Source organism: Elephantulus edwardii, unplaced genomic scaffold, assembly GCF_000299155.1.
Source record: "Elephantulus edwardii isolate Elephantulus edwardi_28Jun2011 unplaced genomic scaffold, EleEdw1.0 scaffold00006, whole genome shotgun sequence".
Taxonomy (NCBI): Eukaryota; Metazoa; Chordata; class Mammalia; order Macroscelidea; family Macroscelididae; genus Elephantulus; species Elephantulus edwardii.
Genome location: NW_006399756.1, coordinates 690871 through 711128, shown reverse-complemented (window position 1 = coordinate 711128; position 20258 = coordinate 690871). Strand labels below are relative to the sequence as shown.

The 20258-nt window shown below is 55.7% G+C and overlaps 1 protein-coding gene across 1 annotated transcript in view; it reads right to left on the bottom strand.

The window, feature by feature from the left end:
- Positions 1 to 2050: 2050 nt before the first annotated feature.
- The window catches only part of TTC40 (tetratricopeptide repeat domain 40), an 86159-nt gene continuing 67951 nt past the window's right edge, over positions 2051 to 20258 (bottom strand). Inside the window, exons 48-67 of the mRNA XM_006880119.1 lie at positions 19516 to 19646; positions 19116 to 19237; positions 18523 to 18602; positions 16736 to 16921; positions 15021 to 15091; positions 14856 to 14916; positions 14718 to 14753; positions 14204 to 14306; positions 13625 to 13737; positions 13194 to 13275; positions 12730 to 12866; positions 12579 to 12659; positions 11478 to 11601; positions 7274 to 7427; positions 3658 to 3803; positions 3387 to 3573; positions 3150 to 3285; positions 2796 to 2851; positions 2528 to 2678; positions 2051 to 2214 (exon numbers count right to left, since the gene is read on the bottom strand). Coding sequence (XP_006880181.1) covers positions 2051 to 2214; positions 2528 to 2678; positions 2796 to 2851; positions 3150 to 3285; positions 3387 to 3573; positions 3658 to 3803; positions 7274 to 7427; positions 11478 to 11601; positions 12579 to 12659; positions 12730 to 12866; positions 13194 to 13275; positions 13625 to 13737; positions 14204 to 14306; positions 14718 to 14753; positions 14856 to 14916; positions 15021 to 15091; positions 16736 to 16921; positions 18523 to 18602; positions 19116 to 19237; positions 19516 to 19646 — 2321 coding nt within the window. The remainder of the gene's footprint in view (positions 2215 to 2527; positions 2679 to 2795; positions 2852 to 3149; positions 3286 to 3386; positions 3574 to 3657; positions 3804 to 7273; positions 7428 to 11477; positions 11602 to 12578; positions 12660 to 12729; positions 12867 to 13193; positions 13276 to 13624; positions 13738 to 14203; positions 14307 to 14717; positions 14754 to 14855; positions 14917 to 15020; positions 15092 to 16735; positions 16922 to 18522; positions 18603 to 19115; positions 19238 to 19515; positions 19647 to 20258) is intronic.

Genomic DNA, 20258 nt, shown 5'->3' with positions numbered 1-20258 from the left:
TGATTGGCCGCCGGCGTCCGCGGTCCGGCCATTGGCCCGCGGCCGGCCCGTCTGCGCGCGCGCCCCGCGCTGCTCGGCACTCCATGAAGGGCCCATTAGCGCCGCGGGTGCCTCCCGGGCTGTAAATTTGCCCCCTGATTTATCTCCCTGGGGATGATATAAATCCCCCTGGATGGGAATTTAGTTAGGCAAAGCTTTTAATAGGAAATCAGGAAGAAAACGCGAGAACATGTGTTACGGCCAGAAATCATGCAGATTTGAACATCTGCCCCGGTGCGGTGTGGGCGGTGGCCCGGGAAGACACTGCCTGATGCGCGGTGCGGGTCGTGGGCCTCCCCTCGCCCCACCTCCAGGGCCTCAATCCTCGTCCTTGCGCAGCCAGGTAATGCTTTTCTGCCCAACCCGACGGCGGGGTTCCAGGCCCCAGGTAGGGGAGGAAGCTGAGCTCCAAACTTGCCCGCATGAATTCGCTTCTTGCTTGATCTTCAGGTTACACCGTGGCCTCCGCAGAACATGCCACACAAGATCCACGCACTCGGGATGCATTTAAGTCGTCCCCCACCCACCCACCCAGGGCCCTGGTCGGTGCGGAAGGGCCTGAGCCTGCAGTGGGGGCGGGGGAGCGTTTCCTGGTGGTGAAGGCGCAGCTTGGTTCCCTGGAGGCTACCTGAGCCCTTTTTTGTTCTCTCTCCAAGCTCGAGGCCAGATCAGGAGAGAGCTAGGGAACGAACCCCATCGGGTCGGGACTCACAAAACACCTGATTCTGGCAGTGAGCAGTCTTCACTTGGGGCAGCTCAGGGTCAACTTTGCAGCGTAGCACGAGTTGTTTGGTCCCCACAAGCCAGCACGCAGAGCAGAGTGCACTGGACACCACACCCCCCACCCCCACCCCGAAGGCTACAGTCACCATGTCAGCCCCCCTTGGTGAGGGTCAGCTTCACTTCTTCGAACTCTCCACCTTCCCCAGCATGAGGCCTTTTTCCAAGGTCTGTTCCTCCGGACAACAGGCCACAGGCCCTTGTCCCAGAGTGAGACAGAGCTTAGTCTCCTCCCCTCTCAGAGCGTCCTGGTTGCACTTCCTCCAAAACGGGGCTGTGTGGTATTCCGCAGTTGACGACTCTTCTCCAACACCACTCTGCAAAGGCATCAATTCTGTGTGATCCTTATTCACAGTCCAACTTTCAGATGCAGAGGAAGCAATTGAAAAGATCACATATGGCTTGGTTCCGGTGCACCTTAGTCTTTAAATGGACAGTGTTGCTCTTTAGAACTTTGGAGAGGTCACTGACAGCAGATTTCCCCACTGAAACAGTCTTTTGATTTCTTGACTTCTGCTAGGTGTTGATTGTGAATCTGGTAAATGAAACCCTTAGCAATGCCGATCTTTTTCCACCTATCAAAATTTTCTGCATCTGTCCAAGGAACGGCCTTTAAAATGTCTTTGGACCTCCTGGCCCCCACTGCTGGGTACAAAGGGTCCGCCTTTGCAGAACTGAGTGGGGCCTCATGTGAGGTGTGGTGGTCCGTGGCTGACAGGAGCTGCTGGCCATGGTCACAAGCACCTTGTGGCCAGTTTACTAATACTGTTGTCAGAACTGACTCAACGCTGACCCTTCAGTAGATTTCCGAGGTTGCATATCTCGTAGGAGGAGACTGCTCATCTTCCTCTACAGAGAAGGTGGTGGATTTGGACTTGTAACCTTTCTTTGTGCTGGCAGCTCAGCTCTCAAATCCTAGGTACCAGGCTGTCCCCTCCTTCTTGGTGCCTGGACCTGAAGGTGTAAAATGACCGTCCTCTTGAAGCCTGAAAGCCTTCCCTCGTGGGCTTCAGGGGCATCGACGAGAACTCTGTTTCACCCTGACCACCAGGGTCTCTCTGCCATGGACAAAGGGGACCCTCGCCTCTCCAGGCAATGACCAGCGACTGGACCCCCCACTCTTTGCCCTACTCCTGGGCCCCCCACTCTCTGCCCCGCGCCTGGGCCCTCCAACTCTCTGCCCCGCGCCTAGGTCCCCCAACTCTCTGCCCTACTCCTGGGCCCCCCACTCTCAGCGGGGCCTCGTTTCCGTTTTGTGCAGGCAGCAAGACGGTTTGTCCAGGCGCCCACTCAGGTGGCCGTTCTGGTCGGATCCAGGCTTGAGGCCTCCGCTTGCAGGCACCCACCTCCCCGCCGAACTGGGCAGGCCCTCCGCGCTAGCCGTGCGCTTAGGTGCTGGGTGTCAGAGCTGGTGGAATAGGCCCAATTCTTAGGCGAGGCGCGCAATCTCGGTGAGGCGAGGGCCTTTGCTCGGAGCTGTGCGCTTGGGGTTTCCTCCCTCCTGGCTTCCCTCGGGATCCTGGCGGCTCTACAGACGACTGGCCAGAGCGGAACCAGCGTGTCGCATGGAACACACTGGCTCTGGAAGTCTTGGGTTGCTGTGGGCCAGGGTCAGCCACACGCTGAGACCCGCCTGCCCCCGCCCCCATGGGGGGACAAGGAGACCGGGTGCCAGGAGGACCTATCGTCCCCAGACTTCTCCGCGCACCACTGAGACGGAGAAAACGCGGCGCGTCCGAGCACCAGGCCGGGGCGCCAGACGGACCCTGGGGCATGGTCTGGGCTCCTCGGGACTCCCCCTGGGACAGAGACAGAGGTGTGGGGGACGAGGCGGTGTCGGAAGACGGGAAGGGGCGTGGCTGAAGAGGCAAGGAGGCTGGGCGGGGCCATTCGGCAGGTTCTGGGGTGACTCGCCCGGCCTCTCCAGGCTTTGGTTAGGGTGTGGGGTACGCAGCGCCCCTGTAGCCTGCACCAACTGCAGCGCGCAGCTCTCTGGCGTGGAGCTCGCGGGGCGGCCGTAAATTGGGGTGAGCTGGGGTCCGGGATTGAGGGATGGGGCTAGGGTCCAGGAGGCTCCAGATGGGAGGTACAGATGAAGACAAGATTGAGGGTGTAGGAGGGGTGGCCACGGAGCGTGAGGGTGCCGGGTGGAGGGGGCCATCGCCCCGCCGCCTGCTGGCCATCAGAGAGGTAACCTGCGCTCCCTACGCCGCCCGGTCCGGCTCCATCCCTCGGAGGCACCGCCAGCGGCGCCCGGGACGCCCTCCTCGGCTTGGGGACAGACAGTAGCGAAAGCCACCTCTCGACCTTCCACTAAGAGTGCTGCCCACCTGGACAACAGGAGACGGCGAGCGAGGACGCAGCTGTCCGTCCGTCGTGGCCCTGCGCGGGACGGCTCTCAAGGGCGCTCACGCGGACGAGCAGGCCTGTGAGGGGCGCTGCGACAGTGTCCCTGCGGAAGGAACCCTGGGCAGGGCGGGGAGGGGAAGGAGTTTGAACCCCAGAGACCTGACTGCACCCTGGGGAGCCAGGCCCCTCCAGATGCGCTTTGCGGGGACCGTGCCCACTGGCGCGATGTCACCGCGCTTCTGAGGCGGGACCCGGAGGCCAGAGGTGCCCTGGACAGGGGACTGGTCAGCAGCTGCTCCGAGACAGCAAAACTTCGGCACCCACAGCTGCTGCCCCTCAGCTCCAGGGATGAGGGCATTTGGGGTGGGGACCCTGGTCCGGAGGGCCCCCAGCTCCCGCGCCCCACTGGAGGTAAGGGGACAGGTTGGCTGTGGAGCGGGCCTCTGAGATGGCTGACTTTGAGAAGGAGACTCTCCCTGACCCCCCCACCCGCTGCCAAACGCGGGCGCTCGGGCAGCCTCCCGACCCGACTGCGCGAATGCTGGCCGCGGACATCCCGCCCCCTCTCGCCCTCTGCTGGACACGCTGTGTAGAGCGGGGAGGGCCGAGAGGGACGAAGGTGAGGTGGGGTCCCCCTGGACCGGAGGGAGGTTCCCTGGGTCACTGGGCCTCACAACACTGAGACTTCAGGGTGTCTGGGGGAGGGAGGGCATCCGGGCTGAGGACGTCCAGCCGTTTCCCTGGGGGAGCGAACCCTCAGACCCCTAGTCTTGTATACACATTCCTGGCTCCCTCACCCCTCCCCACGCACTGTCCCCTCAGCAGCGCTAACCTCCTCCTGCCAGCAGACCAGCACCGGTGAAGGATACATAGTGCTCAGAGGCTCTGGGGCCCACAGAGTCCACAAGCCCCTTGGTCTTAAGTCTGTCCTGGTTTCTAAAGCTGGTCCCTGGGGCCATACTTACAGGGGGCATTCCCACCCACCATCTTTAACATCAGTGAAACTAACCACACCCTTGGGGCCCCAGTCTAGGGGGCAGCAGAGTTGGGGGAGAGGGGCTGACTGAAGCTGGTAGGTGCCCAATGCACTGAAGTTGGGGCCTGGCATGTGGGGGATAGGACTGGAGAAGGCTTCTTGGGGTTGCCCTGGACTGCAGGTCCCACTCACCCACACACCCACAGGAGGATTCTCCAGAGTTCACCGTCATCACTGACTGGCCGTCACAGGGGTGAGACAGCCACCCGTTGGGTTTGGGAGAGGTGTGGAGGGTGCCTGCTCTGCTGGGATCTCTGCTGTGGTTCAGGGTGGGGAAGTCTAAGGGTCCTGCCCCACCCCACCTCTCCCCAGGGGATCCTAGGCCACAGCCACTGGGGCTCTGCACTGGGCCAGCAGCCCCCGGGTTGGCATGTCCCTTGTCTGTTGACCAAGTTGGTTACATGCCCGCTCAGCTGCATCACACAGGAGGCGGTGTGGCCACGGGCTGGCACAGGTGCCCTTGTGCCAGCAGGACCAGAGGCTGGCAGAGTGAGAGTGGTGGACATGAAGGCCCAGCATTAGCGTCATGCAGTGCCCACTGTTTTCTGAGCATTCCAGGGTCTGGATTGAAGACCAGCAGCAGCTCCTGGGAGCATAACCAACCGTATCTGAATTTTACGAAGAAGAGTCAAAGTCCCCGAGGCTGACCTTAGAGTGAAAAGGACAGAAAGGAAGTGAGAAGCAAACAGGAGGGTGTGCTCCCAAATCACTGAGATGAAGATACAGGCGCTTGAATGCCCGAGGTGGCTGAATGCCTGGGGCTCGGGACGAAGTCACATTCTGGGGAGTAGGCTGGGGTGTGATGGTGGACAGGGCCCTGACCCTCACATTGCTGGGCAGGGGCTGGGATGCGTGAGCTCTCGCAGAATGGCCAAACACCCACACATCCTGCATCTTTGTGAAACTTCTGTGACCAGCCAGTGACCACGCATGGGGTTTGTGGGGTCTGGGCACAGTGACACACACACAGAGCTCAGGGCTCAGGATGGTGGCCCGAGTGCAGAGGATTGCTGCCGGACTCACTGACCTGTCCTTTGTGGCCTGCTTGGGGACAAGGTGCAGGGGAGCATCTGGTAGGGACTGTTAGACTGCAGATCGCCAAGGACTTAGGGGCCCCAGGAAAAGGCCCTCAGAGCTCACATGCAGGGGTCTGGCCCCTTCACACCCGGGGCCTCTCAGGACCCACAGCTGAGTCTTGGCCAGGAACTTGGCAGGCCGGTGAGGGAGACACCCTCAGCCCCATCCCCTTCCAGGCTGGCATGGGGAGGACTCCAGACCAGGGCACAGGTGGGGCTGCTCCGGTTTTATCACAGCACCTCCTGCCTCTGCCTCAGGAATTACAATCCATCCTGGGAAAATGTAACGTTCTCTGTAATTCAGCCTGTCAGCTCTGACTTGGCCCTTCACCACCTCTGCTGGCCACTCCATCTCGCCCTTGGTCTCTAAGGATTGCTAAGAAAACGTCAGTCAGATGGTGTTGGCTGTGCTGTCAGCTCGATGGAGTGGCCAGGGGCCGCGCGTCCTGTGAGTCACCCTGATAGAGCCAAGCTCACCCCTTGATTGGCCACAGGACCCCAGCCTCAGGACTCTTGTTTGGGAAACAGGGCAGTGTGAGTGGACAGCAGGCACCACCAGGAGATGCCAGTGGGTGGACAGTCTCAGAGCTGTGCCCAGAGGCACGGGGCAAGTGGTGGGCTGGCTCTGTGTGGCCATGGTAGCTTCTGGGAAGAGGACCCAGTGAGGACGGTGGTCTCCAACTTGATCAGCCAGTGACTCAAAGTGGAGGGTCAGTTCTACCAGCTGGCCCTTGGGATACAGGGCTGGCCACCTGCTTCTGAGAAATCAGTCAGTGGGACTCTGAAGCTGTGGGGCCCAGGGCTCACGTCATGGGTTTTGTCCAAACAGAGGGCTCTAGCTAGGAAGAAGGGTCTCCTCTGCCCAGCTCAGGCCCAGCCCAACTCCTGTCACCAGAGGGTCCGGGCTCTGGGCCTCAGGTCGGGCTAGGGAGTGGCCCTGGGCCCACAGCTCGAAGCAGCAGTGCGTAGCTCAGCCTGCCCTCCCTGGGAGCCTTGACCTCTTTCTTTCTTGAAGGGAAGGTGTGTGGAGAGTGATTCCTCTGTTGGAAGCGGGGTAATTAACAGGCTTCTCTCTGTCTTCATCACAGTCATAATAAAGCTGACCAGAGGACGTGGGTCACGCGGAGGGAGGCCATGTGGCGGGCTAATGCGCCCAGCGTTAATTGAACACGTACGATGGACTCCAAGCCGCTGGTTCCATTTCGGAGAGATGGGATAATGACAACATTTCATCATTTTTACAAGATAGGAAGCTGCCGGCTTCTCTGAGGAGATCATTAAAGAAAACAATTGTTCACAGCAATTGAAGATAGACTTTTAATTATTTAATGGTGAAATTAAACTATTAGAGACTAGCTGGGACGAGGCAACTTAATAGAAATTTATATACAAATGATCAGAATTGTTTCTGTTTTATTAACCCAAGTTGTTCTCGCCTCTGGTGGCTGTGAGTGGACCAGGGGCTCAGCTGGAAGGGGGAGGGGAGCCAGGGAGAGAAGTGGGGGTAGGGATACCACCCCCCAAAGTGTTCTGAGTCACCTGGAGACTCGGGAGAATCTGAGGTGGAGCCCATGTCAGGTGCAAGCAGGCAGGGTCAAGGCAGACCAGCTATGCCCAGGGCTGCCCCCAGAAACCCAGCCAGGTGGGGAGGTTGGGGGTTGGGAGGGAGCTGGGCAGGGGTTCACTGACTTTGGGGACCTTGGCTGGGCCCTGTCACCTTCGAGGGCTGTGAGGAAGCAGGTAGTGTGCCCACAGGGACCCATGTCCTCAGCCCTCTGCAGGGGCCATGGCCAGGACCCACAGGAGAGGCTTCAGCCCTGGGTTCCTAGGGTGGTGGCCGGCAGTTCTAACCAGCTGACCAGGTGGCCATTTCCAGGTACCACTCCCTGCTCCCCACTGGGAGTGGCTGCCTCCCTGAGAAGGTTCCCTGTGGTGTGAGGATCAGGGTGAGGTGGGGGTGCTTCCTGTGGTCTAGGAACAATGGGGCGGGCACCCTGGGTCTGGTGGTGAAGTAGGAGGTGAGGGGCACTTGTCTGGGGACAGAGGTGAGGGTGGGGGCGGGGGAGGGGGTGCTCCCTGAGGCCTGGGGACAGGGGTGAGAGTGCTCCCTGAGGCCTGGGGGCAGGGGTGAGAGTGCTCCCTGAGGCCTGGGGATAGAGGTGAGGGCTGGGGCGGTGGTGTCAAGAGCAGGGTGGAAGTGGGGAATGTGTGTGACTCAGCCAGCTTCTCTGTGGTCTGTGCTTGCAGGCGCCCTGCTTTGGGGTAAAAGACCTTAACGCTGTGCTGATGGAAGAATCTGGAAGTGAGAGAACAGGCCACTTCTCAGGGGGCAGGGCAGAACTGTTTCCTGTCTCCTGGACTCTACCCAACTTTCTGACCATAACATTTTGCTTTAAAATCTTCTTTGTGGAAAGGGTCTCTGACATTGGCAGATTCCACATTTCTCCACGTGTGATTTGGGGGCACAGACACATTGGTCCCCTTCTATGTTGTCATCAGAGTCCTTGACTAGGCTTTGGCTTATAAAATGAAACATTGCTATTTTCAAAATAAAAATAAAGCAAGCTGGCATTTTGAAAAGTCCCTGGGAGGATAGGACTGGGCACAGCTGGGTGTCAGGAGGCACTGGCTTGATGCCAGGGGTGTGATGGACTCTGTTCAGGGTGCAGTGGGGCCACTGTGGCAGTTTGGACCTGACCAGACCAGATTCTAGTCAGAGCCCAGCCTCACCCACAGGGACATGCTGGTGACATCTCCTGGTAGAGAGGACAGAGCTCGGACTCCACATCCCACCAGCACTCAAGGTCGCTGGTGTCCAGGATGCTGAGGCCTTAGACCTGGGCATCTTCCAGAACCCTGTGGGTGCTCTGTGTGGGAGGCTGGCCCCCAGCCCTGTGTGCCCTCGGGCCAGTGGCCATAGTGTGCCGCGGAGGGAATGACACCGCCCCTTGTTATTACCAATAAATTCCCTTTCTTATGTTTTGAGGGTTACATAAATTTCACCTCAACAATTTTTTCACGTTTGAATATATTACAAAATGCCACTTCTGTTACAGAAGCTAATTGATAATGTGATTTGTTATGTTGCTGGGACATAATTCAGAAAGTTATTTTAGCGCCTGTGGTCCTGGGGCAGCGTTTGCTGTTTCATATTTCTCACGAGTGGACACAGCAGAAGGTAAAAGATGGCCCGCTGTGGAGATGAAATATTTCCAGAAGCTTTTATTCTTGTTGTTTGGGTGGGTGCCAACATCTTTCTCGCAGAAAGCTCGCAGCTCGGTCGGAATTTATTTCCTGGCCATTAGTTAAAGCCTTCGTTTCCTTTCTTTTTTATTAAAACTAGAACAACTTTAAGTATTTTTTTAAAAAAAGAAAACATCTTAAAACAAAAAAGAGAATTTGAATCTTTCAATATCATCCAAGATATACTTCAAAAAAGTATTCAGTTATGGAGTCACCAGAAGTCACAGGAATGGTGCTGCGAGTGGTGAGTGTGGGCCTCTAGCGACTCTGTCCCTGTGTCCTGCAAGGCTGTGTGGCTGTTGGCCACTGAGAGGCCTCACCTCCGCGTGGTGGACGGCAGGCCAGCCGCCCAAAGGCCCCACGAGGCCACGGCAGGGCCTGTCCGTCTCACTGGGTTTGCCCCGGTTTCATGGACCCTCTGCTTTGTAGAGACCGTTAGTTATCAACGTTTCCAGGGTGAGTGAGCTGCAGCCGCTTCTGAAGGACAGCAGCGTGTGCAGTGGCCGATGGGGCATCACACACCGTGTTCCCTTTTCCCCAGTGTCTGTTCATGTGTGTATTTGTGTGAACGAATATATGCCTAAGCATGTTGTATGTCCATGTGCATATTTCTGTATGCCGTGTCTATGCACACACCACCGCGTGTGTCTACACGGGAATGTATACATGCACATGTAGGTCGGTGTGCATGTGTGTATGCATGAATATACAATTACGAGTGCACAGGTCTATGTGTGCACCCCCATGTACACATGATGCACACATTTGTATACATTTGTGTGTTAATGTGTTTGTGTCTCTGTGTATGAGTGTATATATGCATTTGCATCTGTGTGTGCATGTGTGCACGTGTGTACAGAGGTGTTTGTGTATGTGCCTGTGGATATGTGTGTGCACATGTGTATTGTGTGCTTGTGTCTATGTGTACATGCCTGTGTGTATAGCTGGGGTATTTATGTGTGTGCATGTATGTATATTTGCATGTGTGTGTCCAGGAGGGGCTCTGTGTGCTTTCACTCCAGCAAGCTGGGGTGTGTGTGTGTGTGTGTGTGTGTGTGTGTGTGTGTGTGGTGTTATTACTCTGCAATTCGGAAGATACGTGGTTTGAGGCCACCAGCTGCTCTGCGGGAGAAGGATGGACAATCTCTTCTCGTGTGATTTCTGCCTTGGAAAACCTGCTGGAGAGTCAGCTATGAGTCAGTTCTGACTCTACAGTACACAACAACGTATCTATGTTGATATTTATATATGTATGTGCGTGCAAGTGTGTGTCTGTGTGGATGTGTATATATGCATGTGCACATGCGTCTATGTATACATGTGTCGATGCACACATGCTTGAATGCCATGTGTATATATGTGTTGGTGTGCAGGTGTACATGTTGTGTGCATGTATGTATACAGTGGCGTGTGTGCACACATGTAGGTATACCTGCCTGTATACACATTCGTGTGTATATGCACGTCTCTGTGTGCCCGTGCATGTATTTGTGTGTGCATCAGTACGTCTGCCTGTGTGCACTCTTGTGTGTATACACATGCGTGTGTGCATGTGTACATGCATGTGTGTTCATGTGCACACAAGTCCTGAGGGGCTCTGTGTCCTTTTGCCCCAGTGAGCTGGCATAACCAGGAGCAGAGTCATAGCTGATCTGACATATGGTCACTGATGACCCAGGAGCCATTGGGGCATCTTTCCTGAGAACAAAAGCTTTAGTTCCCATAAAGCTTGCACCTGAGTGTCACAGACAGTGTTCAAGAGTGCGCCCAGGTGGACAATTCAGCATGAGGGTGTTTTCTCAGATGTTACCAAACTGTCCTCTGAATACTTGACAGCATCTAGCAGACCTGGGTACCCCACTTCCTTCCCAGTGAGTGACTGGATGGTGTGTGGCCTGACTCTGTGCTGGGCCGGTGAATGCCCTCACCTCCTGTAGCTTACAGATCAGGCTTTGGTGTGAGGTTGGGGCAAGGACACTTTCTAGCCACGTTTCCCACACCTCCTGGGCCTTATGCCCACACCTCACCTCAGTTCTGAGTCCCAGGCTCAAGAAGGCCATGCCTGACTTAGAAACTGTGCGGACCTGGGGTCAAGGTGGCCTGGGGCCAGGTGGGCCTGGAAAGGCCACTGAGTGTAATCACTCCTGGAGCTCATCTTGTCTGTGGTGCTGGTGTTTTAGTGTTTGGCACAGCCCCATGTCCTGTACCCAGTCATCTTCCTGGATGCCCCATTTGTGTCTGGGGAACAGACTCAAGGCCACACATATTCTCTGTATCATTCTCAGCCATTCTCCAGGAAGAGTGATTTTGCTGAGCTCCGCGGGCCCTCCGCTCCCTCCACCAGTGACTGCCAACGCTGGAAATGGAGATGGGTCAATAGCAGGGAGACCACTGAGATGCAGTGGACAAAGGGCTGACAGAGCTGGCCTGGTACCCTGAGTAGAGAAGGCCAGGTGAGGCAAGATGACAGGGGGCAGGTGACTGTGGGGGGGTAACTGTGGAGTGTATGACTGTGGGCGTGTGACTGCAGGTGTGTGACTGTGAGAGTATAACTCTGGGGGCATTCTTGGGGAGTATGACTGGGGCTGTGATGGAGAGTGATATGGTCAGTGTCTCCCAAAGGTCAGCATGTGGAGGCCCTAACTGTCCTAGGGAGCCATCAAGACACACCACCCCTTCATTTGTCTCTTTATTGAAACTGAAAACTAACCCTGATTTTCCACTGTCCCTAGCTGCTGTGGCAATTCTGTCAGGGCTGGGCCTCTGAAGGGGGGGCCTGAGCCCCAGTTAAAGTGTTAGGAGCCTGCTCATCTTCCCGAGTGTCTCTGCCTTCCACACTCTGGGAGCTAGTGTCGGGGTCCTCACTGCTCCCCACTCCAGGACCAGAGAACCCATTGCACTGTGGGAGCTGAAGGTGAGGACATGAGAGCCCAGGCTGTCCTGAGCCTGGTCACCAGATGGCCTGGTGAGGCAGCCCATACAGCACCAGGTTCAGGGTGCTGGGGTTCCACTCTGTCCTGTGGGGCTGCTGCTGCTGCATGGACAACCACACGTCCTTGGCGGTCTCAGGGGACTGGTCTGGGAAAGAGGACAGCTGTCAGGAAGAGGGCCACTTCCCTGTCCCCCCAAGACTATAGGCTCTGACCCGTCTCTGGGAGCCCTTCCCAACCCACAGCTGCCTGCCCCAGCCCAGAGAAGAGGGCAGATGACTTCCAGCCCCTGTAGCAGCTGACCCTGACCATTCACCTGGGCACAGTGACCAGAGTAGACACCTAGTGCATCTGTCCTGTGAAGAAGCCACCTGCCATGGGCCTCCCCACTGCCCCGTCCTGTCCTATCACAGGTTTCTGCCCATCATCAGAGAGTGCTGACCTGGCCCTGTCTGCCCAGGGGTCCTGAGGATGGGCTCTGGGCTCGCCCCACCTTTGTCATCTTCCTGACACATCTTCACTCACTCACCTACTCCCTCCCTCCTTCCCTCCCTCCCTCCCTCACCCACCCACTCCCTCCCTCACTCATTCACTCATTCTCTCCCTCCCTCATTCATTCACCCACTCACTCATTCACTCTCTCACTCATTCATTCACTCACTCACTCTCTCACTCATTCATTTACTCCCTTTCTCCCTCATTCATTCATTCACTCCCTCATTCAGTCACTCACTCATTCATTCATTCACTCATTCAGTCACTCCCTCCCTCATTCATTCACTCACTCATTCATTCACTCCCTCACTCACTCATTCATTCACTCACTCATTCATTCACTCCCTCACTCACTCATTCATTCATTCACTCATTCAGTCACTCCCTCCCTGGCTCATGGTAACAGATGGGCATGGAGTGGTAGTGTTGCACATGGTGACAGAGTGGTAAATGTTGTGGCAGCAAAGTGCACAGTCATTGGCATCTGGTGACAATGATGTGACAGCAAATGTTTGCTGACAGTTGGATGTGACTTGCTCGTGTTCCGTGAGGTGTGAGGAACAGTGGAGTGGGAGGTGACGGTGGGCACATGGTGACAGTGAGTGTGAAATAGCAGTGCCAAAGTCTTACCCTGGATGGTCATGTCCTCACTTTTCATCTTCTGGAGGTAGCGGACCGCTCTCCCAGTCAGCATCCCTCTGGCCAGCAGATCTGAAGGGAAGAAATGCGTCCAGAGGGCTGGGGCGGCACCAGGTGGGGTCTACCTGCTGGGACCACTTACTCTCCCACAGCACGAGGCCCCGCACGGCGTTGTCTTGCAGGATCGTGGACCACTGGTTGGACAGGATACTTTTCACACCCACTAGGCTCAGGACAACAGCGGTCTGGATGGGGCCCTCCAGGGTCCGCTGGTGGACACTGTGGGGGCAGAGCAGATGGGCTAGTGCCAGGGCCATCCCAGACCTCCCCCTCCCCACTCAGTTCCCTGACCCCCTGTGAAGTCCCTTAACATGCCACATGAACAAACTGGGGTGTCACGGCATCCCTCCAGCCACAGGCTGAGGGTCAGGACCTACCCCATGGAACTCGGAAGTCAGTGTCTACCATGGCTTCCCCTTCCCGGGTCCAGCCTGAGCTCCTCAGCCAGCCATGAGCCGCTCCCACCGTCTCCAGCCCTGCTGACCCCATTCGCAGGCTCGCGGAGGACACCCTTCTACAGTGGCCCAGCCCTGTTGGACACTGTACCCTCTGCTCTCTGACAGCTCCGAATGCCTGCGGATGCTTTCCGAAGAACGCATCGAGTCCAGAAGCAGCATCATGTGGCACTCTGTATGGGGGATGGTGAGAGGGGTCCTGTCACAGGAGGGGACAGAACTAAGTGGGCACCCTGTCGGGCCCCGATCCACATTGCACACAGGAAAGTGTGGCCAAGCACCCACTTTGGCCTGGCGCCATCCTGCATATGACGCAGAACTGGCAGCATCAGAGGTCCCTTGTGGACTTAAACCCCAATAACTGACCGGATGGACCAGCATGCCCCCAGCACCTCCCATCCTTCCTGGACACAGCCTAGTGGGGTGACCCTATGACCCTATACTCTGACCCTGACCCTGCTCAAGCTGGGCAGTAGGAAGGAAGGGCAGTTGGAGGGGAGAGAGGAGCTGGGCCCACCTCACCTTGCAGGTCCATGGCGGCCAGACGCTCCACCAGAGTATGTGACAGGAAGCTCTCCATCCCATAGAAGAAGAAACCTTGGCAGGTGCCAAGCAGGTGCTCCCACTCTGCCTGGCTGCAGTGGGAGAGGGGACCCCACATCATCATGACCCACGGTGGGGGAGGGGGCACACGTCACCGTGACCCGCAGTGGGGGAGGGGACACACGTCACTGTGACCCGCAGTGGGGGAGGGGTCCCATGTCACCGTGACCCACGGTGGGGGAGGGGTCCCATGTCACTGTGACCTGCAGTGGGGGAGGGGACACACATCACTGTGACCCTCAGTGGGGGAGGGGCATCCATCTCAGGGGACTGCACACCACAGTCAGGGAGGCCCGTCCACCTCAGGCAGTGCTGCACATACAGTGGGGGAAGGTACTCATCTCAAGGGGCCCTGCATCCACAATGGGTGGGGTCAAGATATGGGGAGAGGCCAAGGCTGAGGTGGGACATCTGCAAAGTGCCCTCAGAAGAGGCATGTCCACAGAAAGGGACCTATGAGCTTCCCCTCCACTCCTCGGCCCAGCACAGATCTCGAACCTTGGAAAGTACTTGTTTCCCAGGTGTCCAACCCATCGGGCAGTGAACGAGTCTTGGAATCTTTCTAGAATTGCCCGGGTCACGAGGACAGGAGTCAGCACTCCTGCAGGGACAGTTGAAGGACGTCACTGAGCACACTTGGCTCCGAGGCGCTTGGGGAGAGTGTGCAGGTTTGCGTGTCCAGGTTGGTGCGGCAGCTGTGTCCAGGAGGGCGGTGACCTCAGCCACAGCCACCTGGGTGTCTGACTGGAAGGAGCATCACTGCTCCTCCCCCTCCTTCGCGGAGTTGGAAACCACCTTAGCAGAAGGACAAGGTGACTAACAGGAAGGTTAGCGGCAGCAGTGGCAAGGTGGTGGCCATGCAGGGTCTTGGTCCCAGAGGAACATGTGGGGGTGCAAGGCCAGGGGGCCCACTGTGGGGGGTGGGGGCGGGGCTCACTGTGGTGGGTGTGGGGGGTGTGGGGCTCACTTTGGTGGGCAGTGGAAGTGGACAGAACCTGAGGGAAACACTCACCAATAGTCTGGGCCTCCTCATAAGGGTCCACAATGACTGGGCCTCAGTCAAGGAGAGAAAGGCAGGAATGTCGGGGTACATGGGTGTTGGGGACATGAGGACATTGGAGATACAAGTCCTCAGGCTGGAAAAGGATACACTTGAAGTTGTCTGAATCTACCATGATGCTGTCTGGGGGCAGGACCCGGTGCACATTTCCCTAAGCCAAAGAGAAGATCAGGGGAGATGGCTCCCAGCTGGCCCCAGAGCCCTGGGCCTGGACTGAGCCGTCTGCTGGTGGGCCATCAGCCTGAGGGCTCTTACCTCCTTGCCCCTTCTGGCAACAGTTCTCTTCTTGGCCTCTTTGATCTTGGTGTCCTTTTTCACTGTGCCTTCTGGCAAAGGCGGGGACAAGAAAGAATGAGAACAAGTGTAAAGTAGAAATAGCAACAATGCCACACTACCATGCTGGCAACAAAGCCTCAGAAGGACTGATCATGCACTGACCTTTGCACAGCAGAGGGGGCATCCCCAGCCCACCAGCCTCCAGCCTTGGGAATGCGGTTGTAACTGACCAGCTCCAGGACCATGGTCATTTCTGGGTCTGACCCTGCTGAGTGATGTCCCTTCATCATGAGTCAACGTTTCTGGCTTCTTTGTGTGCTTGGCAATTTATCAACTGTCAGACGTGAAGTTTACTATAAACGTTCTCAAGTTTTGTTCTCGGTTAAGCTTCGTCTCTCACGCTTCAGATATGTAGCGAGGTGAGACTATCCTTTGGAAAGGACACTGTGCTTGGAAAGGTGGAGAGTCCGCGAAGGAGAGGAAGACCCTCAGTGAGACGGATTGCCACGGTGAGTTCAGTGCGTCAGAGCGAATGAGGAGTTCCAGGGTTCAGAGGGTCACGATGAGTCATTCCTGACTCCATGGCACCTACAGCAAGCTTCCTGAGAACAGGTGGATCCTTCTGAGGGTTGCCATTGAGCGCCACATGTGAGACTGGCACAGGTGCCCAGGACTGAGGGCCACCCTTCTGGCTACGATACTGTGCCCGTGGATGAAGCTCCCTCGGGCTTCTCCAGCCTTCCAGCTTCCCTTCACACTGGACACAGACAGTCAGACAGCTGGAGACTGGGCTCCTCAGAGCTGACTCCTATCTCTCTGTCACCCTCTGCCCTTTGATCTCAGCTGTGACTCCTCCCTCAGGTAGGCTTCCTGGTCTCCTTCTCTGTTGGGCCCTCGAAGTACCTCCAGTCACCAGGGAGCAGTGACGGCCCCTTGTATCTCCTCCCAGTCCCACTGCCCTTCATGGTCTGGCGTCTAAAGTCTGAAAAAGGTCCTTTCACACTATTTTCCAGTTGTTTCAGTTAGAAGAATATATCTGATCCTTGCTCCTTGCTGGAAGCAGAAGTCTGTTCATTTGTTCTGAATTGAAGTCTCCTGGAGAAGTGCAGCACACGTAGAAAACAGTCCATCTGTAGGCACGTAGCTTGGGAAGTTTTCGCAGACTGGGACCCTGTGTTTCCAGAACCCAGTGAGACAGCATGAAGCCTATCCTCCTGGGCCTGACTCCTAACGAGACAGTGCAAGGCTCCCTTCTGGACCTTCCTGGGGATAGAAGTTCTGTGTGGTAAGAACAGGCCTGGCTCTTTGCTCACTGCTTGCTTAGCCAACGGGAGCACTTTGCACACAGCAGATGCCCTGGAAACTTCTGCAGGATCATGCCTGGAGCGGGCTGCAGCACCCAAGATTGATTTCTGTGACAGGAGTTAACACCCTCTTAATCGTAAGAACAACGGAGCTCTGGTGTCCTGGTGGGTAAGGAGTTGTACTGCAAACTCAAAGGCAGGAGTTTCAAATCCACCAGCTGCTTTGCAGGATAATATGAGTAATCATCTCAGTGCAATTTATAGCTTCTGAAAACCCACTGGAAATCAGGTGAGTCCATTCTGACTCAACAGCAATGAATTTGAGGGGGATTTTTATGACTTGTTTCCATTTTAGAATTAAACGCAGATGTGACCAAGGACAATTCTTACCTGTCTCCTCCTTGTAGAGGCGATTCATCAGCATCTGGAGAGAAAAGTCTCGAGACACAGAGGACACAGACTCATCATTGAACACAGAGAGACCTTCCAAGGGCAGCTCCAGGAGGTGCTGGTCCACAATCAGGATGATGTTATCTGCAGCCTCAGGCGGAGCTGTGGACAAGTGAGTAGCAGTGACTGAAATAGAAGCTAGTCACTGCATGCCCAAGACTGTGTGTGCACATGCAGCCACGCGCAGGCATGTACATGCATAAACGTGTACATATGTCCACACACAAGCAGACTGTGTGCACATGCACCCACATAGATGCATGTACACGCACAAATGCGTACATACAACCACACACAAGCAGACTGTGTGCACATGCATGTACATGCATACATGTGTATGTATGTCCACACACAAGAAGAATGCATGCACATTCACCCCCCACAGGCATGTATGTGCACAAACATGTACATATGTCCACACACAAGCAGACTGTGTGCACATGCACCCACACATACATGTACATGCATAAATGTATACATATGTCCACACAAGTGCATCATGCAAACAAGCACACACATATGCACAGTAACATATATGTAAAACTATGCACATGTTTGGATGCACAAATAAGCACTCCATGAATACACACACATGCTTGCACATGTAGTGCACACACACGCCACATGAGAATCCCATGCCCAAACACATACATACATATACACTTCTGCACACACACAGATGGACATATGAGCACCTCATGTGTACACAAGTATACATGCACACATTATCACACACATGCACACAAATGACCACATGCATGCACAAATACACATGTGCATGCACACAAGAGCCTACCTCCTGTGGTCATCCCCATGCATAAGCAGGTGCACATGCACACACAATACATATGCATGCACACATATGCACACACATGTGCACACCAAAGTACACATGCACACACTCATGCATTAATGCACACACAGTGTAGATATCTATGTACACACATGGGAGTACACAGATGTATATGTGTCCACACACCTGCACACACATGTAAATACATATATGTGCACACATGTGCCAGTGTGTTATCCTACCCTCTGCCACAGAAGTGCATATGTGCGTACACGTGTACCCTAAATGCATACACATGAATTTGTATGTGTGTGCTCATATGTACACATACATGTGTGTATACATATGCCTATGACACATGTTCACACATGAGCACAAAAATGCATCTACACCCAGATGAACACACACATACATGTGTACACACATGTGCATGTGTCCACACAACGCACCATGTCTCTATCCACACGTGAACATGTATGCACACACGTATACATACACGAGTGCATGACTACACACAGAGGGCCAGCCCAGGTACAGGCTTTATCTAGTCCATCTTGGAGGGGAAGGAAATCAGACCTCAGCCTGCTTGCCCTAGGCCTCAAGGCATGTACCATCTGTGGTACTTTGCCATGTCAGATATGGACGGGTTACACAGCCTCTTACCAAGAGCACCTGTCACGGTGGACACAGAGTCATCTCTAGGGGAAATCCCCCACTCTGTGGAACCCTCACGCTTCAGTGACCCTCAGGGGAGGGATGAGGTCCTGGGGGCCACCACACTCTGTCCCTGCCACTGTGTTGGCTCACCACTGCTGACACACCCTATTGTGAAGGCCATCTGTGCCATGACCACCTCAGCCCACACAGGAAGTGCCCAGGGTAACGTCCCTCACTGAGGAGTTCCACGTTGGTGGCCCAAGCCCTCCAGACGCACCTGGTGTCTGAGATGGTCTCTTCTCCTTGTCTTTGCCCTTGGACTTCCCTGGATCTGGGATGAATGCTGAGGTCTGTATTCTGGAATTCAGAAAAGCATGTGTTCAGGTTTAAAAGGCAGATTCCAGCTGCATGTGTTCATCAACCAAGATGCCCTTCACTGGGGCTTCATGCTTGTGCTGCGAGGCCACTTGGAATGAAGGGCTGTGCTCACCTGTCACTGTCCTCTTTTCTTACCTTAAATGTCCCCACCCCCAACACCTGAGCCAGGGGCCTGGGATCCTCAGACCTCCCACTCCTGTTTGATCCCGGGCCCAGGAAGAAACTAGGGACAGCAGAAGGGGGCTGCCCCTAAGGGCAGACTCCAACCAGACAGGGTGAGTTCAGCAGAAAAACTGCATTCCGAGTACAAGGTGGTATCATGATACCAAATAGTAGGAAATCATCAAAACCAGGCACCAGCACACGTCAGCGGGTCCATGCCACCCACACCAGAGAGAAGTGGGCACTGGGCTCTCAGCTCATGGCCAGTCCAGCCCTTCCTGCCCAGGCAACCACTCCACCCCTCAGACCAGCAGCCCCCTGGGAGGGCACCTGGCATCAGGACACGCCATCAGGGGGAACAGAGGCTTCAGGTATCTCTCCAGGGACTTGAGAACACTGTGGAATCTTCGAAGGGAACTGTCTTTCTCGTGGAGTGGAGTGTTTTCAGATACCTGTGTCCATCCAAATGCCTGAATCAGAAGGCTCCTGAGAGGACCACTCAGTTCAGAGCCGTCACAGCTGATGGGCAAGACCCAAAGCTGGGCCAACCAGCCTCCTTCTGGACGACACAGGAACCTGGCCAGCCACTAACCCCCAAGTCTCCCCAAAGTCCCACCTGCCCAATACAGGCCCACCTCACAATGTGTCCACCTGCACATCCAGAGTTGACTGGGCTCAGGGACTCAGGAACTAGGCCTGGCCACGCTGTCCTGCAGAAGCTCTGACTCACCATGCTGGTGACTGGGGCCAGGTCTTTGCTGTATGTTGTCCCTGAGAGCTGTGCTCGGAACTGCTGCATGCTGGTCAACAGGTCTGGGAGGGCGCTGGGGTCCATGGCCACCTTTGCCACCTGGCAGCAGCCTGTGGGGTAAAGACATGGGGTTTTCAGCAGTCAAGGGTGAGGCCAGATATATAGCATAGGACACAGTGAGGCCTGAGAAAAGGGAAACAAGACAGTGAGGGGGGCCCTATGACAGTGGACACAGTAAGTGCCACAACTGAGGACCACAAGTGAGCGCAGAGCTGAAGCTGAGCGATTCCTGCGTAAGGACAACAGATGAGTGTTTAGCGGGGTGTGTGCTGTGAGGGGGGTATGGAGAGGTGGGGGTGGGGGTTGTGAGGTGGGTGTGAGGTGTGTGCTATGAAGTGGGTGTGAGTGGGTGGTGTGAGGTGTGTGTGAGGTGAGCATATGAGGGGTGGGTACTGTGAGGTGTGTGCTGTGAGGTAGGTGTGAGAGGTGTGTGTATGGTGTTATGAGGTATGTGTGTGAGGAGTTGGTGCTGTGTGATGGGTGTGAGGTGTGTGCTGTGAGGTGGGTGTATGAAGGGTAGGTGTGTGTTAGGGTTAGATGCTGTCAGGTATGTGTGAAGGTGTGTGCTGTGTGTGTGAGGTGTGTGTGTGAGGGGTTGGTGCTGTGTGATGGGTGTGAGGTGGGTGCTGTGAGGTGTGTGAGGTGTGTGTGGGGGGTTGGTG